At 37.0% G+C, this 22,991-nt stretch overlaps 1 protein-coding gene across 1 annotated transcript in view; it reads left to right on the top strand.

The window, feature by feature from the left end:
- The first annotated feature begins 4,961 nt into the window (after positions 1-4,961).
- Positions 4,962-22,991, top strand: part of Tbc1d22 (TBC1 domain family member 22) — a 239,663-nt gene continuing 221,633 nt past the window's right edge. Inside the window, exon 1 of the mRNA XM_090415889.1 lies at positions 4,962-5,155. Within this exon, the coding sequence (XP_090272015.1) occupies positions 5,076-5,155 (80 nt within the window). The 5' untranslated portion in view covers positions 4,962-5,075. The remainder of the gene's footprint in view (positions 5,156-22,991) is intronic.

Raw genomic sequence — 22,991 nt, 5'->3', positions numbered from 1 at the left:
GATGTAGCAAACTGAAGATGTCAAGACTTTATTTTCCAAGAGGTGCGCCAATGCTGTGCAAGCGAAGAATCAAGCATCTTCCTTTAAGACAAGAAAACTATTAACACATCCCAATCTAATTTTCTAAGAGGTAAAAGGGAGAAACTTGTATTGTTTTCAAACGGTAGTCATTCCTTCTGGTCTCTTGACTACTATTTAGAAACAATGCTAGTTTCTTCCTTTTAGATCTTACGAAATTAGTTTGGCCGTAACGTTTTTCCATTTCTTACATCCTTGTTCCAATTAGAGGACTGTAATTCGTCATTTCACGTCAAAAGAAACCAATGTGCTGCCTTGATACTTTTCCATGAATGCAATGAATGCGTGCATAGCTGATCTTGGGAAATGATCCCAATCTTTCCAAATGAAAAATACTCAATGCCCTTTCTGTCTTTTTACTAGAATAAGATCAGACTCACAAGAATCTTGTTCAAATTACACAACAAAAAGTCTCTTAGTCCTGAAGACATCTCTGATAGCTTTGAAGGCCTGCTCTAAGTTGAATCCTGTTCTAAGTTGCTTTCATGCTCTCTAATTTCACTTGTATTTTCCTATTTCACAGCCTGGAAAGTAGATAATGTTTTCAACCATTTTCAAAATGGGTAACAAATCAATACCATTAAACTACTGTCCCCTCTATGGCCTCAATCATATCCAAAGTAAACCATATCATCAACATTTAAATTCTACACTACCATGAAGGCACATGACTAATAAAAGAATTGCCAATATGGATTCCGCTACTGCCAATCAAAAGCAGATCTGTTTACATATGCACTCCATCTCTTGATAAATGCCATGGAAAGTTTAGTGAATCTTAAAGGATTTGATATCACCTGGTACAAAGAACTATCAAGTATGCTTCTATCATTTGGTCTCTCCCATGATTTTTCAAATGGCTTGCCAGCATTCTGATTGGATGTACATGGCAGGTGATGGTTCCTTATGTGGATGGTGGATGGTTCCTTATCTTCTGTGTAACTAATGCAGGGATTCATTCAACACAGAAAGTTACGTTCTCTCGTCCACATTCTTCCTTCCGTATATCAAAGATTTATTCCAGTTGACAACCAATGCATTATACAGTTTGAATGATGATAGTATACTTACTCCTCCTCACTTGATAAACCTTGCACTATATAAATGAGGAGTGAAGTGTTACTGCCATTGATCAAACTGCGCGTTTGACCAGAAGATTGATGAAATTTACTGAAATGTACCTTTCGTCAACCACATATGAAGAATTTATCAATTTGTTAGGGTAAAAAGTGTTGACGTAGTTCACAACTGAGATTAAAGAAGAGAAATATTATGGCATCAGTATATATCAACTGTAGTAGGTCGTTGATATATAGAAAGAACAGTGTAGATAAGAGAACAGACTTCTGAACGATTGGCACAATTAGAATATAAGGAACCACCACCCTTAATTCTGATCTCCAGGCCATTCTTAATATGAGATTCAGATAGCTTTGTCATTTTTCTTTAACAACATTAAACTCTTTAGACAAGATTTCTCTCCTTAGAGTTATTCTTGTTTTCGTCAAGTTTTTCTTTACGCCTGAACAGTTATTAACTCGATATAAATCATAAATCTATCCAATTATCGAATACTGCTCTCGCATTTGAGGTGGTGTCTCTATGAGATTCTTAAAAATATTTGACTCAATACAGGAGAGAGCAAGTAGGTTGATTAAAAACCCATCTCTTACCAAAGTACTCTACCGACTTTCACACAGGTATTTCTACTGTATGCATCCTCTATAAATATTTATACTATCATTGTTAATATGCTTTATCATCAATATTTTTTTTCACACTCTACTAAATTCATTGAAACGAATACCTCTTCTAATCTGCCACACTCCTTCACGGTTCAAATTCAAACTTATGGAAAAAAAGTTTTTCTTTCTCCTCTTTCATTCCTTCTATGATGTATTTTGAGACATTCTCCACCTGTTATTTGTTAACCATGAATTGATATAACATTCGATTTGAAGACACAGGTCTTCAAATCGAATGTTATATCAATTCATGGTACTACTGAGATGTATAGGTTGACCAACCAAACAACCTCTCTCTTATGGGATCAACATAAAAACATTCTCTGCTGTTTCCATTCCAATTCATAATTGTATTTCAAATGAGCGAGCCTTAATAGCTTATTTGTTTTTGACAGGTCCCTTTGTTTGGAAAGACCAGAGTTCGAACCCAGTCTATGAAGCGAGGAAGTTTTATCAGAGCTTTTTCTCCACGGAAACTCGGTTTTTTGTCCCTCAAAGGTAAACCGGTCCAGTGAACACATAATGAGCAAAGCAATTGTAAGCCGGCTGCATAGATGAAATACAATAGAAAGGGAAAACAGGAATTTGCCGTCATCTATTTATTGGACAAACTCTGAGAAAATTGGTTAATATATCATAGTAAATCACCAGACTGCAAATGGAACTTTTACTGTATTTCTTAAATACAAATGCCTTTAGATAACTTCGTATAAGATCATAATGAAGTGCATGTGTACTTTACTTGAATGGGGTCCAAAGCACTTGTGAAAATTAAACAGCAGAATGTAAGGATGCTCTGTGGAATTTTTGTACGAGTGTGCATTTACAATGGTTCAGGAAAAACAAAGTAATGCCAAGACCATGAATATTGCCAATGCTAACGTGGTAGTATTTTGTGTAGCAGGTATAAGTATATATGGTAATATATATATTTATTGCATAATTATATGCATTAACTGTGGCCTTGCAGCATTTACATAAATGTAGGTAAGCTGTAAAATTGGATTATGATGAACTTGGTTTACAATATTTGAGTAACTCCCTCTCATATAGCATAAAATTATTATTGTGACATATCAATAGCATAATTAATATTGTCGTTAATGAAATGAATAAATTATAGTTAGATTCTTGGCAAGAAGGTAAATTTTCATGGAACATAGTATTTGAATTTTCAGCAACTTGTCTTGGACTCTTAAATGTATAATTATAGTAGCTAATCCATTATGATGCTTGATGATCATAAAACAAATAGATGATTCCTCCAGCTTAATGGTGGAGACCGTACACTATTGTAATTTCTTCTTTGAAAGAGAAAGGTATTTAGTGACTTAATGAAGAAAAAAGAATTAAGGCTTCAGTTTGGCAATAAACTTTATTTTGGATATCTGGGTAGAGCGCTTCTTCTCTGAAATTCTGGTTTCTCAAAAGAAAATGGATATTTATTTTCGCCAGGCGAAAATAAATATCCATTTTATTTTTGCCTGGTTGTACTAACTAGTACAACTTTTTTTCTTTCTTTCTCAGCCTTTCTTTGACCGGAAAATAAATATCCATTTTATTTTCGCCTGGTTGTACTAACTAGTACAACTTTTTTTCTTTCTTTCTCAGCCTTTCTTTGACCGGTTCCCTCAACTCCTGGCACAGAAAGTAGGTTTTCATCTCCAAATTCGAATTTTTAATCCATTAACTCAATAAAATTGAACATAGAACCAACACTATTTCAGACAATAATATATTATGTTAAGGACGACGAGATGATGACATTTATCTAGAGTTCTCTTTTCACCAGAGTTTTCCTTTCACCAGATGTCGTTTGAAATCAATGATAGTTTTGGACAGTTATCTCTGATTGGCTAAGGGTAGAGATTGACTTCTTCCCAATCTCCGAAAGTTTTAGAGGATGAGGATAAAATGGCCTCTTCTAATCCCTTTTCAGAAAGGCGTCAACGAATTTATTTATTATTATTATTTTAAATTATGGATGTATGTAAGCTTCCAGTTACAATAAGCTCATACAGTCAGCTGATTTTTCTGAATATTTATCTCGTATAAAAACAGCACTTATTTTCACTTAGAGGTTTATAAATCTTCCTGGTGAGACCCTTCAGATTCAATAATGATGGACAGTATGAATTAAGCATCCGACTCTTGTTATTCTCGAAATTGCCAGAATTATTATTGCTATTCCTTTGAAATCAATAATAACAGCAAACTAAATAAACGCGCTACGCCTTTTTCTTTCCAAAGGGAACTTGTGACGCTTGTAGCCCTTATTCCTAACTTTTTGGAAAGCGAGTGGCGTCCCACACTGTGCCTTCTTTGTCAAAGCGATTTCTAGCCGGAATGCATAGCTGAAGGAGACATCTATAAGGCATACAACCACCGACACCTTGCATTCCTCATTCTAGCTACTGTTCCTGTCTGAATATTGTTAGTCTAATATCTAATTCTCTGATTTGTGTGGCTAAAATCGTCTGTTTCTTTCTTTAGGGATATACTAACGAAAACTTTTAGTTATCTGATCTAAAGAGTAACTAACTCGGGAAATGAATCCCTTTCGTCGAATAAAATAGAACCTGTAAGTAATTCTCTCACCTGAGGAGTCATATATGTTTCCCGAAGCTATGCAGGGCCTGTAATATTACATGCTATTTACAAGCAATATTATAACGAGAATGTTATTGTCATGGCAGTTGCATATTAATGTTAATATCACTGCATAGGCAATAGGGCAAATGATGTTGGTAAAGAGTAGCTTATTTGAATCTAATAATTCATGTGGCTATTCTGTCATACTTGTTTATTAACAATGGAGATTAAATATTAATGAAAAGGGGAGATTTGTACTACTACTACTACTACTAATAATAATAATTATTATTATTATTTCGTGACACCTCCAAGGAGTCCAAAAACATAGACTGAATTGAATGTTAATAAATTATCAAAATACATATGACCTATTTTATTACGATCCAATTTGCTATGTTGTAGTCTCATGCACCACGTTTTCTCTGCCTTGGCTTTTGAAAATGCTCGTACAATACGGAGAGATTTCTCGTAACATCCAAATTTAGCACTTCTGCTCTTGAATTTACGGTTTGAGAGTAGGTGAATCGGATCAATCATGGAGGACAATGCTGAGTATACACATTGCAGTTGACCTGTGTCAATGCCTTGAACTTGTGGCAGTTTTTTCAACTCCTTTTAAAAGGATTATGTTAACAACTGCTTTATTTCAACGACATTATGCAAGGATTTCAGGACAGGACCAGCAGCGAAGTTAGATCAGCATTTTGGAAAAAAAACTCAAAAAATGTACCCGGCAGGTAGGATTTTGGTTATTTTTAAATGTTTTAAGGTTTCAGCTGTATAACGTGCTGCAACCCGATGTGTTTCATTTTTGTTTATTTTCTCGCATTAGTAATAATGCTATCTTCTAACAAAAGTAGTGAAGTATACACTGCTGATGTTGTAGAATATTTTTTTTCCTACTGTGATAAGATCTGTTTATAAAAGCTTTTGAGGAAACAGGAAACTGTCCATCTCGACACCTGTATTTATACGTGACTGGTACAGCGATATGCGCCCATTTTCATTCTTAAAAAATTGGCCAACAAACATCTTATTTTACTATTTCCCAAATAATGTACAGTGCGACTTACTGTGGGTTAAATATATTAAATGTTACTCAAAATAACTAATGATAAGATTTTAAGAGGGTGCTTAAAATCATTAGTAAACTATGGAAGAAACCGTCCTGGGAATGTACATAAAGATAACAGCGTTATACCTGAACCAACAACAGTAATGGGTTTAAGGATCATCAGCTGGGTAAATCGAAAAAAAAAAAATCTTGCATTACTTAAGTACATAGAACTAAATGATCAAATGTAGAGAGAGGGAGGGCTCACCTAATTGCTTATTTATTGTTATCAATAAATAAATTTTATAGATATCAATAAAACATGAAATTAAGTGGGGTGTTAGAAAATTTTAAAGTCAATTATTAACAATTTTCGGGATATTCTAAGGCGGTTTGCATGCGTTCAATGTCTGCTGCCTGATAGGACTACTAGAAGGAGCAAGAGGTAAAAACCTTTCTTTAATCTTGAACTTCATAGATTTCTCAAAAGCTTTCAGTTCAAAGCAATAGCAAAACCATACTAAAATTAACCTTTCAGAGTAATAGTTAATGGAGAGCTGAATGAGAGCTTTCCTGTCTGCATTGTAGTTCAGGGAGACTCCTTGCACTATATCTTTTATTATTACTCTTGACTATGTTTTCAGACACAGGAAATGGGTACAGAATAACTCTTGAAGATTTGGCACAACAGACCCAACATAAGCAGTCTCTGTTTTTCAGATAATTTGCTAATCAACTGTAACATTTGTATTGATGAAAGAGTCTTTTGAAGAACTCCAGTAAAAATAGGTCATTTAGCTTAATATTTCCTTCTATTCTATCCTAACTTTAATGAATCAAAATAGCATGACCTTGCAGTCCTAACTAGTGCCTTCTAGGTATGGTGAGGGGATCTTGACTGTTCAGTGGATGGGCTCATGATAATAGTCTCCCAGAGTTTTTTGGTAGAAGAGCCATGTTTGTTGAGGTTAGGAGAATGTGGTAGATTCCAAAAATATTCACACACACACAATTTGTATAATAGAGATTTTACTTAACTTGCATTTTTGTAGCTGTTATTTTCAAGGGAAATAGCAATAGTTTGAATGGACATCAAGAATACTGTAACATGCTGAATCTGTTAATTCTTTATTGTACTCAGAACTTTAAATCTCTTAAAAGTTCGGAGATTGCAAAACAAATGTGGACTACTTTTGTTTTGTGTATGGTTTGTTGCATTGAGCTGTGATTTGGGTAACAGCTGCATACTTTCATTATTTTGGGTAGGATAAAAGGAGACAGTAGTAAAGAGAACTTATTATTATTATTACAAAGGTAATGTGACTAAGAATTATTATATGGACTCTTAATGGAATGTTACAGGTACAATGCCTCAATACCTATACGTCTCCTTGGAACACATTTGCTAAAAATATAATATTCACAGCTCCTATTAGTTGTTTATTCCATTCACTCACTGGTTGGCTGAGTGGTTAGTGTATCCTCTCTCTCCAGCCAAAAGGCTGCAGGTTCGAATCCTGCCGTGGGCATGGATGTTTGTGATCGTCTGTGAAAATACTAGTGGTGGTCAGCAGTTTGCATTGGTCTAGATGAGGAAGGTAGTTGCGGTTGGTGGAGATGGAGAGTTGTACAGTAGGTGCCCTCCCGATATGCCACCATAGATTATTTAGCTATGGTGGCATGAGTACAAAAGCAGAGGGTGAAAGAAATGATAGTCGTGGCAGGAACAAATGATTTGAAAGGAGATAAAATTGCTATGATAGAGGACTCGAAGGAATTATTAGAGGTAGCAAAAGAAAAGAGTGAGAGAGTTAGGATAGCGAATCTGTTGTTGCAGTCTGACAGAGAAGATTTTAGGAGGGCCATAATTGCAAATGACTCTATGTGCAGGTTATGCAGAAGATATGGTGTGGAGCGAGTTTGATGGGTGAAAGGATTTGTACAAGATGGATGGCTTGCATCTGAATGGATTTGGTGTGCAGAGACTGTAAAAAGTTGCTGAATGAAGTGAAAGTGGATGTGCAAAATCAGAGCAACTAGAACCATTAAGGGGGGGAGGGAGAGGATATGCAGGCATCAGTGAGGAACTTGAGTGTAAGAATGTATATAATGTACCTGAGCTAGTACGAAGGACATGAGATCAGAATGGGATAGTTAGTATAACGCATCAAGATAGGGGTGGGACAAATGGACCTTTGCGTTTCATATATACCAGTGGTTGGCAACCTGCAGCTCTTTTCGTTATTAAACAATCTATTTTGGAATAATGCAAAATGAATGTTATTTATTAAATTAGAAACTAAAAACTCTAAATTTAGCATTTGCAATAAATTAAGGATATTTTACATTTAATCAAGGACATTTTACATTAAGTCAAGGATATTTTACAATTGAAAATAGTACATGCGATGCTGAAAAATTTAATACTTTCATGTTTGAACTCTATGAAATCATACGCGATAATCCTTCTTTACATTCTATTTACATTTTACAAAAATTCTACTTTATGGTGCATATGACTTCCCATTTAAATGCACTAAATAAGAAACTACAGGGAAAGGGAAATATAGCAGTTTTGCTTTTTAGAAGAAGTGATTTTGTTTGAACAAAAATTATATTTGTTTGCGACAGACTTAGAGAAAGGCACATTATTACATTTTCCTAAGAAATATCAACAATAACAAGCTGATAATAATTCCATAAATTTAACCTTTTTCAAAGAAATTGTGGTAAATATGCGATCTGCATTTAATGGGAGATTTGAGGAATTTAGAAAGAACAAGGCAACTATGTCATTTTTATTGCGACCACTTGAAATTAATCCTGCCGAATTAAATTTTTCGCCTTCTGCTAGAATTGATGAGGCTGCATTTCAACTTCAGTTAGAGGACCTGAAAACCCAGGATTTGTGAAATTCAAAATTTAGAAATCTTAAAGCTGACCTGGAGGAGTTGGAAAGACAAAAATCTACCTTTGCAATACAAAAAATGGTCTGAAATAGAAGATTTTAAAAAGCAAGATCAGATTGTATTTGACACGTGGAATTGTTTACCAGACACTTACATTTGGTGATTTCAAACATATGCATTTGGACTTCTATCGATTTTCGGATCGACATATTTCTGTGAGCAAATATTTTTTAATATGAACTTTATTAAAAGTAAGTTGAAAAACGTACTAAACAACACGAGTTTTTTGTCATGTTTGAAAATGAAAATTACAGCGTATTCGCTGCATATTGAGAAACTATCCCAAGAAGTTAAACAGCAAAAGTCGCACTAAGAAGATACTGTATTTTAAATTTAAAAAAAAAAAAAAAATTAAAGAAATAGGTATGTTATTGGATTTTATATATGTGTTTCTGTAAGGAGGAGCAAATCTTTGTTTTATTATTTAATATTTAAAAATATCATATAATTTCGTGTGACATGCCACCCCTGTGGTTTACAAGTATGACAACGTGTTACTGTAAAAAAAAAAAAAAAAAAAAAAAAAAAAAAAAAAAAACACGAATAAATAATTTAATTATAATATTTTTCATTGTAGTTTCTAAATTTAAAGCAGTGATAAGCAATTAAATAGTAAATCAAATACTCGGTTCGATCCACATAAACAATATTTTCTTTTTCTTTGATAAGAAAGTATTAATTTGTTTTCCACTATTTAGTTATATTTTAATTTTTTAACCTGCACAAATAAATCCATATGTAAAAATCAACATTCATAAAATAGATTTTTAATTAAAATATACTAATTCTACCATACAAAAACGAACACCATGGACCGCACAAAAAACCTAAAAGGGCTGCATGCAACCCGTGGACCATTGGTTGCTCATCACTGCTTGTGGCTCCCTAAATTTTTTTTTAACAGATATAATTTTAAAAATGGCTCTTCAATCCAAAAAGGTTGCTGACCCCTGATGTATACTAATGCCAGGAGTATTAGGAACAAGAAGGAAGAATTTTTGGTCTTGGTTGGCTCTTCCTGGCCACAGGTTATTGTCATTAGTGAAACATGGCTGACAAAAGATGATATAGTTAGCGGGATAGAATGTGAAGTTTATAGTGTGTTCAGGAGGGACAGAGAGAATAAAATGGAGGGAGGAGGATTGATGATAGCTGATGAACTGCAGCCAAGGAGAATAGAAGTTAAATTGCAGGATAGTGAAATGAGCTTATTTGTGGCTATTTGGTGTGAGATTGAGACTAGCAGAACAAAATATACAGTTGGGTGCTGCTATAGACCAGGTGATGGAATAGATGGTGGAGATAATATGCATAAACAAATTGATTCAATGACTGGAAGGAGGGTAATTATTATGGGAATTTTAACTATGGTAACATTGATTGGAAGGAGGAGAGGACAAATGTGAGGAAGGAACTGGATTTTATGCAGTTATTAAGGGATAGCTATCTGAGACAGCATGTAATGGAAAATACTAGTTGTTCGAGAGTGCTTGACTTAGTAATAGCATCTGAGAACTTGACTGTAATGAATATGACCATGTTGTCACCAATTGGTGAAAGTGACCTGGGAGGTGGCTAAATGTGTGAAATTTTCGATTAAGACGTAGTACGTGTGAAATTACCATGCTGGTATATATGAAAAGTTTAGGAGATTGTTTGGTTCAGTGCCTTGGCATGTAAAACTGCGAGGGCTGGATGTTGATAGTGCATCGGAAGTGGTCAAAGAGTGTTTGCAGGAGGTAATGGCTAACTCTATACCTAGAGTCCGAATAGTAAATTAAGTAGGGGTTAAATGGATGAATAACACCATTAAGCTTGAGCTGCAAAGAAAAGAAACAACTGTGGAGGGAATTTAAGGAGAAAGGTGACCTGTAGGCTCACGAACGGTATAAAGCGCAGGCTAGAAGGATGACGAGTGTGGTAAGAAAAGCAAAAGGGATTATGAAAAGAAATTAGCCATGGAAGCTAAAGAGAATCCCAAACAGTTTTTTCAATATGCTGCAAGTAAGAGAAAAACTTTATATGGCAGAATGATTTTAAGCATGCTGATGGTAGGGAGTTTACTGAATCAGTTGATATAGTGGAATTACTGGTGAGCACTTTGCAACAGTATATCATTCAGGTGGTGACATTGAAGGAATGAAAGAACCATTAGTTTATACGGGAATTGTGGTGAATGTAGTGGAGGTGAATAATCCATTACAAACCTTAATGTGGATACATCTGTGGGATTGGATGGTATACCAGCACAGGCCTTATGTGAAGCGGCTAAAGAATTGTCAGTGCCCTTGACCATATTGTTCAATCTGAGTCTCAGGTCTGGTTTAGTCCCAAAAGGGTGGAAAGAGGGGAAAATAGTTCCACTGCATAAAGGAGGATCCAAGACAGCTGTTACAAATTACCGTCCGATCAGCATATCAGGAGTCGTCAGGGTCTTGGAGAAAGTAGTCAAGAGTAAAATACAGGAATGAATTGATGAAAATGAGATACTGTATGGGGGACAGCATGGTTTTGTAAAGGGTAGGTCATGCTTCAGTAACTTGCTCAAGTTTTATAACACAGTGATGGCTGAGCTGGATAGGGATAATGGGTTTACAGTGATACTGCTGTACTTGACTAAGGCCTTTGACAGGATACCACATGGAATTCTAATCTGTAAATTGCAACATATGGGGATGGATATAGGGTTGGTGAGATGGATAGGTGGGTGGTTGATGGAGAGATATCAGAGAGTAGTTTATTTATGAGTAGAGTCCAAAAGATGGCCTGTGACAAGTGGTGTGCCACAAGGTTACATTCTTTGACCACTACTATTTAATTTGTTCATTAACGATATAGGAAAGGATCTGAGAGGAACAGTTCATTTGTTTGCTGATGATGCCAAGTTGGGTAGAGCAATAGTGAATGCAGATGATGTCAGAATTTTGCAGGATGATTTGGATAGATTGGAGGACTGGGCTAAGGAGAATTGATGTCAATTTAATGTGGCAAAATGTAAGGTTATCCATTTTGGGATGAAAAGATTAGCAGCAGTATACCACATTGGTGGAACGGTACTCCAGGAGATTGATGAGGCCAAGGATTTGGGAGTGTTGGTGGATAGGGAGTTGAAGTTTAGGGGGCACATTGCAAAAGTGGCTAAAAATCACTTGGGTGCTAAAAAATACATTGACGAGCAGAGACAAACAAGTTATTGTTCCTCTGTATCAATCCTTGATTAGACCCCCATCTCGACTACTGTGCCCAGATTTGGTTGCCTGGGTTTTTTTCTAGATGGGGAGAAGGTGGAGATGATCCAGAGGCGAGTGACAAAGATGATAGCAGGTCTATGGAATGAACCTTATGAGAACAGGTTGAAGATTTGTGGGTTGCAGAAATTGGTTGATAAGCAGAAAAGGAGGGGGATATGATTGAGACATTCAAATTACTAAAGGGTTTCAATAGGATTAATTCAGAGGATATTTTTGAGAACAGGACTGGTGGTGGGAGGACTTGGGGCCATCCATGGAAGCTGGGCAAGAGTGTTGTTAGTAAGGTTGTTAGAGCTAGGTTTTTTTACTTTTAGAGTGGTGAATGAGTGGAATAAGCTGCCAGAGTCTGTTGTGGGTGCTATGACCGTGAATGAGTTCAAGGCAAAGTATGATAGATACTGTGTGAATGTTGAATAGTTGATGAATATCATGTTCAGGGCCTCCCTCGGTGAGTCTAGGCATTCCTTGGAGTTGCCAGTAATAATAATAATCTATAATTTCTCACACCTTTACTGATCTTCCAGTGGATTCCAAAAGACTCCTCCACTAGCCATGATGGTTAGCACAGATCTCTCCTGTAGCCATGCTTTAAAATCCCCTTATCAATATGTTCCTGTTATATCTAACTCCTTCATTTTTCAAACTTTAAAGACTAGATTTCCTCAATATTATTATTAAGAGAGACATCTAGGGATTCAGACTCATCGAGGGAGGCCACATGCTACATACACCAGCTATCATACTTATTCTTGAATTCATTCACACTGCTTGCACTCTCAACATCCAGTGGCAGTCCATTCCAATCACGCACCACCCTCTGAGAGAAAAATATAGCCCTCACCCCCTTCTTAGCAACCTTCATTCTCAGCTTCTAAGGATGCCCTCTTGTTTTTTCCCCACCCTCCATAAATTGAAAAATTCTATCAATTGATATCCTGTATGACCCTTTCAGAAGTTTGTAAGTCTCAATCATATTACCCTTCTTTCTCCTGTTTGCTAGTGTCTGCAGTCTACAAATTCTCAATCTGTCTTCATTATCAGTATTCCAGAATCCTGACATCATTTTTAACACTCTCCTTTGTACTCTCTCCAATATATCAGAATCACAACGGAAACCAGGAGACCAGACTTGCACACAATAGTCCATTTGAGGTCTTATCAAGGTCTTGTAGAAAGGCAAGAACATTCTTTACATGTGAATGTTCGTTTCAGCATTGCAATTATATTTTGAGTTGTATTTGCAATATTTGCCACATGGCTCCCGATCGTCAACTTCCTATCCACTAACATTCCAAGATCCCTAGCCTCATCAGTTTCTTCTAGCATAATCCCACCAATATAATACAACATTGGATATCTAATCACACTGAAGTGAATGACTTTACATTTAATGACATTGAACTGACACCCCTTTTCCCATGCCCACAATTCCAGCTTATTCAAATCATTCTGCAAGTACTGCATATCAGCAACATTCCTGATTACTCTACCTATCTTTGCATCATCAGCAAATAGCTGTATGTTGCCTGTCAAATCCTTCCCAATATCATTAATGTACAGATTGAATAACAGTGGACCAAGCACTGATCCTTGTGGTATACCACTTGTTATCTTAAATCTTGCAGACTTACATCCCCCGTATACCACTTTTTGATATATCAGTCATGTCAGTTATTAAAATGTGATAACCTAGATCTGATCTAGGTTATCACATTTTAATTTGTTCCACATCTCTTTAATTGTTGATTGCTTCACTTCCCCCCAAGAATCAGCAATGTTTTTGATGGCATCATATATGTTATAATTCTTTCAGAACCTTCTTAAGGTCATCACATAATCTTCCGTTGTCCTGACTGCTTGCTGGAATGTACGCCATAAGTAATAAGCCTTAAATACATAAATGACTCCCTGGTCTATTGGCTGTAGTAATGATGGGTGGTAAAAATACGACCTTTACATTAGGGTGAAGGCCATCTAAAGATGTATGTCCAGAAGCATTGTCCAGCACAAGCAGAATTTTAATTGATATTAAAATTCTGCTTGTGCTGGACAATTGAATTAATAAATAATTGAATGTTATATAATAATAATTGAAGGTTATTAATTGACTATTATATAATAATAATTGAAGGTTATTACGAACAATAACATACCACATGTTATTGTTCGTAATAATTGAGCGTTATATAATAATAATTGAAGGTTATTACGAACAATAACATACCACAGCAGGAATAAAACAGTTCAAAAATCAATCTTCAAACATAGCAAGCGTGACCCAGGTCCTTAAATTTGACTTCCAAATTATGGGAAGAACTGCTTTAATAATGCGGTGAAGTGCAGGTTTGTTTACATGTGCGAAAGAAACTAATTCCCTAATTATTAATTTAATTATTTACTTATTAATTATCCTTATGGAGAGCCTTTGTAAGTATGGAATGCTGAGTTGGGTCATCCGTAACCCAAGGACTGCCTGTATTTTACCACCAGTTAGTGATAGTGATCATGTCCTGCTTTCTTGGGAAGTATCTAATTATATTGATATTCCCATTAGAACAGTTTACATGCTGAACTATAAAGCTGAAAATTATGATCAACTTGGAGAATACTTTGGCCCCATGGTATCAGTTACTGATTGGGGAAAAATGTCTGCAGTGCATGGAAATTTTTGAAAAAGTACTTAAATGAGGTGGTATCTGGATGTCTCATTGGTGTTCGAAGAATAAATAGGTTGGGAGTGAAGTGGATGTTCAACCTTATTAAGCAAGAGATCCACAAGAAGAAGGTGATGTGGAAAAAATATCATGAGAATAATAGTGAGAGGAGTTATAAAATATATGTAAAGCACAGGCCAGAAGAATAATGAGTATTGTGAGGAAAGCTAAATTGGAGTATGAAAAGAAATTGGCTGTGCAGGCTAAAGGCAAATAAAAAAACCCATCTTGCTGCAAGTAAAAGAATAATGAATGTAGAAGAATAACTTCTACATTCATTCTGAATGCAGATGGTATTCTAGTGTCAGAAGCTAATGAAATAGTTCAATTAATGAGTGCTCGCTCTGCTAAGATATATCAACATGGTGCACAGTGCTTCTGCTACATTGGATGAAGAGTTAGAGGTATATGAAAATGAGGTTGAAGAGCTGCTGCATAACTTGGAAAAGAATGTGTCAATGGGGACAGATGGAATATCAGCATGCTTGCTAAAGGAATGTTCAAATAAATTGGCTAGGTCTTTTACTTGTTTGTATAACTTAAGTCTCAGCTCAGGAATGATACCACAGGAATAGAAGGAATATATGATAGTTCCATTGTATAAGAGTAGTGCAAAAACTGATTGCTAACTATTGACCTATCAGTATCTCTGATGTGGTAGTGAAGATTTTAGAAAAGTTGGTAAGAACTCACATACTGAAACGGGCAGACAAACAAACTATACTCTGCAAGCAGCAGCATGGGTTTACTAAAGGAAGGTCATGTGTTGGCAATTTGCTCATATTTTATAACGATGTTATGGCTGAGTTGGATGAAGGGAATGGATACACTATAATATTGTTGGATTTTGCTAAGGAATTTGATAGGATACCACATGAAAGGATGTTGCATAAACTGGAGAATATGGGATTGGAATATAAGCTCTTGACATAGATGAGTGGATGGTTGATGGACAGATATCAGAAAGTGGTATATGGTGGATGTGAATCTGCTAGATTTAAGGTGACCAGTGGTGTATGAGGTGTGACAATTTAATTCCCGGAAAGGCCACATAGTGTCGCCTGTGTGGTGATTTGGTTGGAGTCACATGAGTAATTGTCTTTGTACATGTTTTAATTAATGCATGTATAAACCTCAAGCTGACAGAGCCATTTGCTAGTTGGCTATTTGCAAAAACAATAGAGATCTGCATGCAAACTTTGGCATAAAAATGTGTGATCGAAATTTGGAGCAGCGTGTTAACATCAAATTTTGTGTGAAAAATCAGCAAAACATCTACTGAAATTGTTACTGAAATGGAGCTGTTGAAAGTGGCATGTGGTGTGGATACTCTGAATAAGTCGTCTTTGAGTGGTATAAGAGATTCAAAGGTGGGCGAGAAGATGTGAACGACGACCCCAGAAGTGGGCAGCCAAAAACAAAAATGACAGATGTAAATGTGAACAGTTTGCGAGATTTGGTACCGTCTGACAGACAATTAAGTGTGCGATTAATGGCTGATGAATTGCAAATGAATCAAGAAACGGTCAGGGTAATTTTAACTGCAAAATTGGGTATGCGAAAGATTTCTGCAAAGTTTATGCCTCGGATCTTGATGGATGAACAGAAGCAGCAGTGGCTTCAAGTTGCAACTGATCTTTCTGCAAATAAGCACATGTTTCCGAGAGTAATTATGGGTAATGAAACCTGGTGCTTCAAGTACGATCCTGAAACAAAATGCCAGAGCATGTGGTGGAAAATCCTCGAGTTCATCACGTCCGAAAAAAGCACGCATGTCACTTTCGCAGTTCAATGAATTCATAGTGGACTATTCACAAGTGAATAGTCCACTATGAATTCATTGAACAAGATAAATGGTCAACCAACAATGTTATTTAGAGATGCTGAAAAGATGATGAGATTCTGTTTGGAGAAAATGACCTGACGAGCGGATCATCCATCATGATGATGCACCAAGCCATAGTGTTCTCATCGTGAGAGAGTTTCTTGCCAAAAAATTGATTACCGAATTAGGTCATCCTGCTTATTCACCCGACTTAGCTCCCCTTGATTTCTGGCCATTTCCAAAATTAAAGACTGTGCTAAAAGGATGAAGATTTTCTGACATCGCTGATATCCAGCATAATGTGATAAAGGAACTCGAGTATTCCGGAAAAAGTCTCAGGTCTGTTTCTAAAAGTGGGAACACTGTCTGAACCAATGTATAAATGTACCAGGGGGGGACTACTGTCACCTTCAAAGTAGTCCCCCTTGTACATTTATACAAGTACATATATACCTTGTAAAAAAAAAAAAAAACCTATGTTCAGAAGTATACATAAGTGGTGCATTCCAGAAATTAACTTGTCATTCCTCAGGGTTCAGTCCTTGGGCCATTGTTGTTCAGTCTGTACATTAGTGACATTAGAAAGGATCTAACAGGAGATGTGCAATTGTTTGTTGATGATATGAAGATAGGCAGGGTAATCAAGCACTTACAAAATGATTTGCATAGGCTGGAAATTTGGGCAAATGAAAATGGTTGTCACTTTAATGTTAATAAGTGTAAAGTTATGCATGTTGACATGATGAGATTTCCAGCAGCATATATTAGGCAGGTTATGCTAGAAGAAACTGATGCTAGGCATCTTCACATAATGGTGGATAGGAATTTGAAGTTCAAAGGTCACATAGCAAAAGTTGCAAATGCAACTCAGAATATAATTGCAATGTTGAAGCGAACCTTGACATGTAAGGATAAGAAAGTCATTTTGTTCTTTTTACAAGGCCTTGATTACCTGCATTTGGACTACTATGTGCAAATTTAGTCTCCTGGGTTGAAAGGGGATAAAGAAGCTGTGGAAAGAGTGCAATAAAGGGTTACAAAGATTATATCTGAATTATGGAATTTAGATTATAAGGACAGATTTGTGAGTATGTGGATTATAGACTGGTTAACAGAAGAAAAAGGGGTGATATGATAGAGGTCTATAAACTTCTGAATTGGTGTTATAGGATATTGTTTGATGAAAATTTTTGTTATATGGAAGGTGAGGAGAGAATGCAGGGCAATCCACGGAAGTTAAATTTGTTTGCAGTCAAGATAGTTGGTAAGAGCTAGGTTTTTTTTTTCACAAAGCAATGAGTGGAATAGTTTGCCTTTAGGGTGGTGGCTGCATCTAGTGTGAATGAAATGAAGAGACGGTATGACAGCTGGTTTGGGTGATTTATAGCCTCCCTCGATGAGTCCTTGACTACCTGGAGGTCTTAGATGATAATGATAGCTGTTCACTGAACACCTCGACTATATACTCTGCAGAAGTCACCAATCTCCCACTTTTATCCTTTAACAGCATCTTACCATAATCATTCTTCCTTCTACTTGCCACATATCGAAAAAACTCATGATTATTATTATCATTAACATATAGTCAGAGACTCATTGTGGGCAGTACACACTATCACACACAAAGCTTATTCAACCATACCTTAAACTGATTCAGTGTATCTACATTCACAACACACTCAGGCATTGCATTTCACTCTCCATGTAAAGAACCTTTTCTTCACTCCTCTGCTCACACTCTCCTTATACAGTTTCCATGGGTTATTATTATTGTATCGGTGCCTCCATGGCATCCGAAGACTCATCATGGGAGACCCAAACTATCCACACAATCTATCATACCTTTCCTTGAACCTATTAACAAAACACTCACAACTGACTGGCAACCCATTCCACTCATTCACCATTCTCAAAGCAAAAAATCTAGTCCTCACACCCCTACTAACCACACCTTTATTCAACTTCCAGGGATGACGATGACCCCCTTGTTCTGGCCTCTCCATTCAAGTGCTGAAACATTTCCCCTACATCAATCCTATAAAACCCTTTAAGCATCTTAAATATTTCTATCATATTGCCTCTTTTTCTCCTATTAACCAACTTCTGCAATCCACACACAACAATCTATAATAAATTTAGTTTAATCCTTTATCCAAGTGTGAGCAAATAAAGTTTATGCCTGAAAATATCTTCAGGACTGAAGCAAGGTGGTGCAACTGTTGGCAACTCGGAGCAAAGGTGGACAAAGTCTCATCACTTCTTGTCTCAGTATCTCCCACCATGCAAAGCACATGTCCTTGCAGACACGTATAATGCTATGCTTTGAGGGAAGGACCACTACCCAGACCGGTTTCAACCTTTATTGAGGTCTTGTCAGTGGGAGGCAGACCCAGAGGTGGTGACACTAAGGCAAAAGCAATGGAGAGTTCATATTTACCTATATGAGTTGCCAACCAGTGTACCACCTTATTATTAAATTACTCTGGATTTAGAGAAAGATGTTGGAAGTTTATTTTGCACTTGGTTAGAATATAATAAGTTTAGTTTAATCCTTTATCCAAGTGTGAGCAAACAAAGTTTGCACCTGAAAATATCTTCAGGACTGAAGCAAGTGGTGCAACTCGGAGCAAAGGTGGACCAAGCTCTCATCACTCCTTATTTCAGTATCTCCCACCATGCAAAGCAAAGTCTAACCAAGTGCAAAATAAACTTCCAACATCTTTCTCTAAATCCAGAGTAATTTAATAATAAAGTGGTACACTGGTTGGCAACTCATATAGGTAAATATGACCTCTCCATTGCCTCTACCTTAGTGTCACCACCTCTGGATTTGCCTCCCACTGACAAGACCTCAGTAAAGGTCGAAACCGGTCTGGATAGTGGCCCTTCCATCAGTGCATAGCATTATACATGTCCGTAAGGACATGTATAATGTCCTTGCACAAGGACATGTGCTTTGCATGGTGGGAGATACTGAGACAAGGAGTGATGACAGGTTGGTCCACCTTTGCTCCGGGTTGCCAACAGTTGCACCACCTTGCTTCAGCCTTGAAGATATTTTCTGGTGTAAACTTTGTTTGCTCACACTTGGATAAAGGATTAAACTAAATTTATTATGGTCTAACCAAGTCCAAAATAAACTTCCAACACAACAATCAATCCTCATAGGGAACATTCCACAGGCCACTCGCCATCTTGGTCACTCTCTCCTCTGAATCCTATCCACTGCTTCCTCATTCCCAAGAAACCCAGGAGATCAGATTTGAGCATAGTAATCCAAATGGAGATGCATCAAGGCCTTATAAAGAGGAATAACAACTTCCATATCTGTACTTGTTAATGTGTTCTTCAATAGCCAAGTAATCTTATGGGCTACCTTTGCAATATTCCCTCTAAACTTTAACTGGATGTCCTCTTGTTCTACCCCCTCTCCCCCATTCTATGAAAAATCTCCTTGACGTCAACCTGATAACAATCCACTGACTAACTTATGTTTCAATCATATCCCTCCTACTCTTTCTCCTCTTATTCATGAAGCTTTGCAGTTTATATTCTCCCAATCTGTCTTTGTACTCGCATTCCAAAGACCACTGACTGCTTTTTTGAATCTTCTCTGGATTGTTTCTACCATATCCTCTTCACTATAAAAACCTGGTGACCAAATGTGTGCACAATAATTCATATGAAGCCTGATCAAGGCCTTACACAATGGTATAACTTTATTTCTGCACGTCAGGGTCCTCTGCATCATTGCCATTATCTGATGTGACAATCTTCACTAATTGTGCAGTGTGACTCCTGAATTTCAGGTCCTTGTCCACAATCACTCCCAAATCTGTCATCTCCTCTACCTCCTTTAAAGTTTCCCCATTGAGTGTATTATTACTGTTATGGTTATTAATATTTGACCTCCATGGAGTCAGGGACTCATCGTGGGAGGTACTCACTATTGCATATAATGCTCATCCAACCGCATCTTAAACTGATTCAATGTGTCCACATCCACAACACACTCAGGCAATGCATTCTACTCACCAACCACCCTCCATGCAAAGAACCTGCTTCTCACTCCTTTGCTCACATCCTCCTTGTACAGTTTCCAGCAATGGCCTCTTGTTCTACTTCCCTCTCCCATTCTATGAAAAATCTCTTCCATGTCTACCTGATAACAACCCCTGACCAGCTTATATGTCTCGATCATATCCTCCCACTCTTCCTCCTATTCATGAGGCTCTGCAACTTGCATTCTCTCAATCTGTCCTCGTACTCCACATTCCAAAGACCACTGACTACCTTTGTGAATCTTCTCTGTACCCTATCCAACATATCCTCGTCACCATGAAAACCTGTCAACCAAATTTGTGCACAATAATCCATATGAGGCCTGATCAAGGCCTTATACAATGGAATCATAACCTCTCTATTTCTGCATGTCGGGGTTCTCCGCATCATTGCCATTATTCAATGTAATGTCTTCACAACTTGTGCAATGTGACCCCTGAATTTCAGGTCCCTGTCCACCATCACTCCTAGATCTCTCATCTCCTCTACTTTTATTAATTTCCCCACTAAGTGTATACTTTGCATCCCATTGTTGCTTACCAAATCTCAAAACCTTACACTTGGCAACATTGAACTGACAGTTCCACTTACCTGCCCATTCATGCAATCTATTCAAGTCCTCTTGTAAGGCATTAACATCAGCCTGACTGTGCATTGCACTCCCCAGTTTTGCATCATCCGCAAACAGCTGGATATCACTAGTTAAACCCAACCAATATCATTAACATACAAATGGAACAACAATGGCCCCAAAACTGACCCCTGCGACACACACACACACACACCATTGGTGAACTTTCTCTTTTGAGATACTGCACCCCTCCATATACAACTTTCTGATACCTATCTGACAACCAGTCACTGATCCAACACAGAAGCCTTTTATCCAATACCATCTGCTTCAATTTATTTAAGAGCTTGTCATGTGGCAGTCTATCAAAAGCCTTTGCAAAATCCAAGTACACCACTATATATGCATCTCCTTTGTCCAAGGTATTTGTCACCTTGTTATAGTATATAAGTAAGTTAGTGAAACATAATTAACAAACCCATGCTAATAACCACAGAGAATAGTGCTATTATCAACCCATTTCTGTATCATACTTCTCACCAATCACTCCAGCACCTTCACCACAACTCCAGATATACAAACTGGCCTATAATTTGAAGCTACAGCCTTATCACCCTTTATGGAGTGGAACAATTTTACCCTCCTTCCACTCCCTTGGAACCTGTGCTGTTGTAAAACTATTATTAAACAGGCATGCAAATGCTACTGCCAGTTCCCTGGAACATCCCCTTAAGATGCATGGTGGTATGTCATCAAATCCTAACGCCTTATTAACATCAAGGTTATTTATTTCCTCAAATACCTCCTGCTCACTCACAATTAAGCTATCCTGTCCTGTGTCCTCTACACTTAAGTTCCTCATGATTCCACCCTGATCAGGATGAAACACCCTTATAAATCGATCATTGAATACCTCAACAATGTCTTCTGCAACAGTTACCATTCTACTACTTTTTCATCCCTTAACTTTATATTTCCATGATCATTCTTCCTTCTACTTGCCACATATCTAAAAAAAACTCTCTAGGGTTTTTCTTAGCCTGATTTGCCAATTTCTGCTCATACTCTACTTTTGTTTTCCTTACTAACTGAGTCACTCTCCTGGCTTGTTCTTTATATTCTTCATGTGACTGATTTCTATTATTCATCTTGTACTTCCTTAAGCTCCACATTCATCCATTTTACACCTGCCTTATTTAGCCTTTTGGCCTTTGGGATACATTTATTTCCTTACTGCTCAACTCCTCGTTCCATGTTATAGCTCGAAGTTGTCTTCTAAGCTTGTCATAATCACCAGCCTTATAATTCCACATATATCCTTTCCTCGCAAAAGCCTGCATACGACTAGCCACAACACAGGTGATTACTTCATGATCACTTTCACCAACTGGAGGAAAATGTGAAACCCCCCTCTAACAATTACATCCTCTGATGATATGATGATATCTAGAACTCTTGATCCTTGCGTGCCTTTCTTTACATGCTGCCTGAGATAGTTATCTCTCAAGAACTCGAAATTCATTTTCCTTATTCCCAAATGCTATCTCTTCATTCCAATCTACCACTATAATTAAAACCACCCATAATAATTAGCTTCCTTTGTTCAGTAATCCAAGTTTTTTATACATTTCATCACCACCTTCCACATTCCCAGGCCTATGGCAACATCCAACTAAATGTCTTCCTCTCAACCTCCATGTTACACCACACTGCCTCATAACCATTGCCACTATTTCCCCCTTTCATGTTTACCTTATGTGGACTTAATTCCTTTGCCATCATCAACAGCACTCCCTTTCTATCCTCATGAAAAATACAGTATCCTTCCATTTCTATTCCCGTTACAATATCATCTTCAGTCAACCATGTTTCACTTATTCCAATGATTAGGGGACGAATAAACTCAATCACTTAAACCATTTCATCCCCTTTATTTCTGATACTCCTGGCATTTGTAAACAAACACAACAGCTCATTTTTAGGTTTATAGCCAGTCTTATTCAAGCCATATGATGGTTTTGATTTCCCCACTACACTTGCTAAATCACCTTTATCACCGCTTACCACATAAACCTGCTCAGTCTCCACTTCTCCACCCACATTGCAATATACTCCATCTTCATACAC

Source organism: Typopeltis vanoorti, chromosome 3, assembly GCF_054136105.1.
Source record: "Typopeltis vanoorti isolate ZY-2024b chromosome 3, IOZ_Tvanoo_1.0, whole genome shotgun sequence".
NCBI classification, from domain to species: domain Eukaryota; kingdom Metazoa; phylum Arthropoda; class Arachnida; order Uropygi; family Thelyphonidae; genus Typopeltis; species Typopeltis vanoorti.
This window is presented reverse-complemented; position numbering and strand designations above follow the sequence as displayed.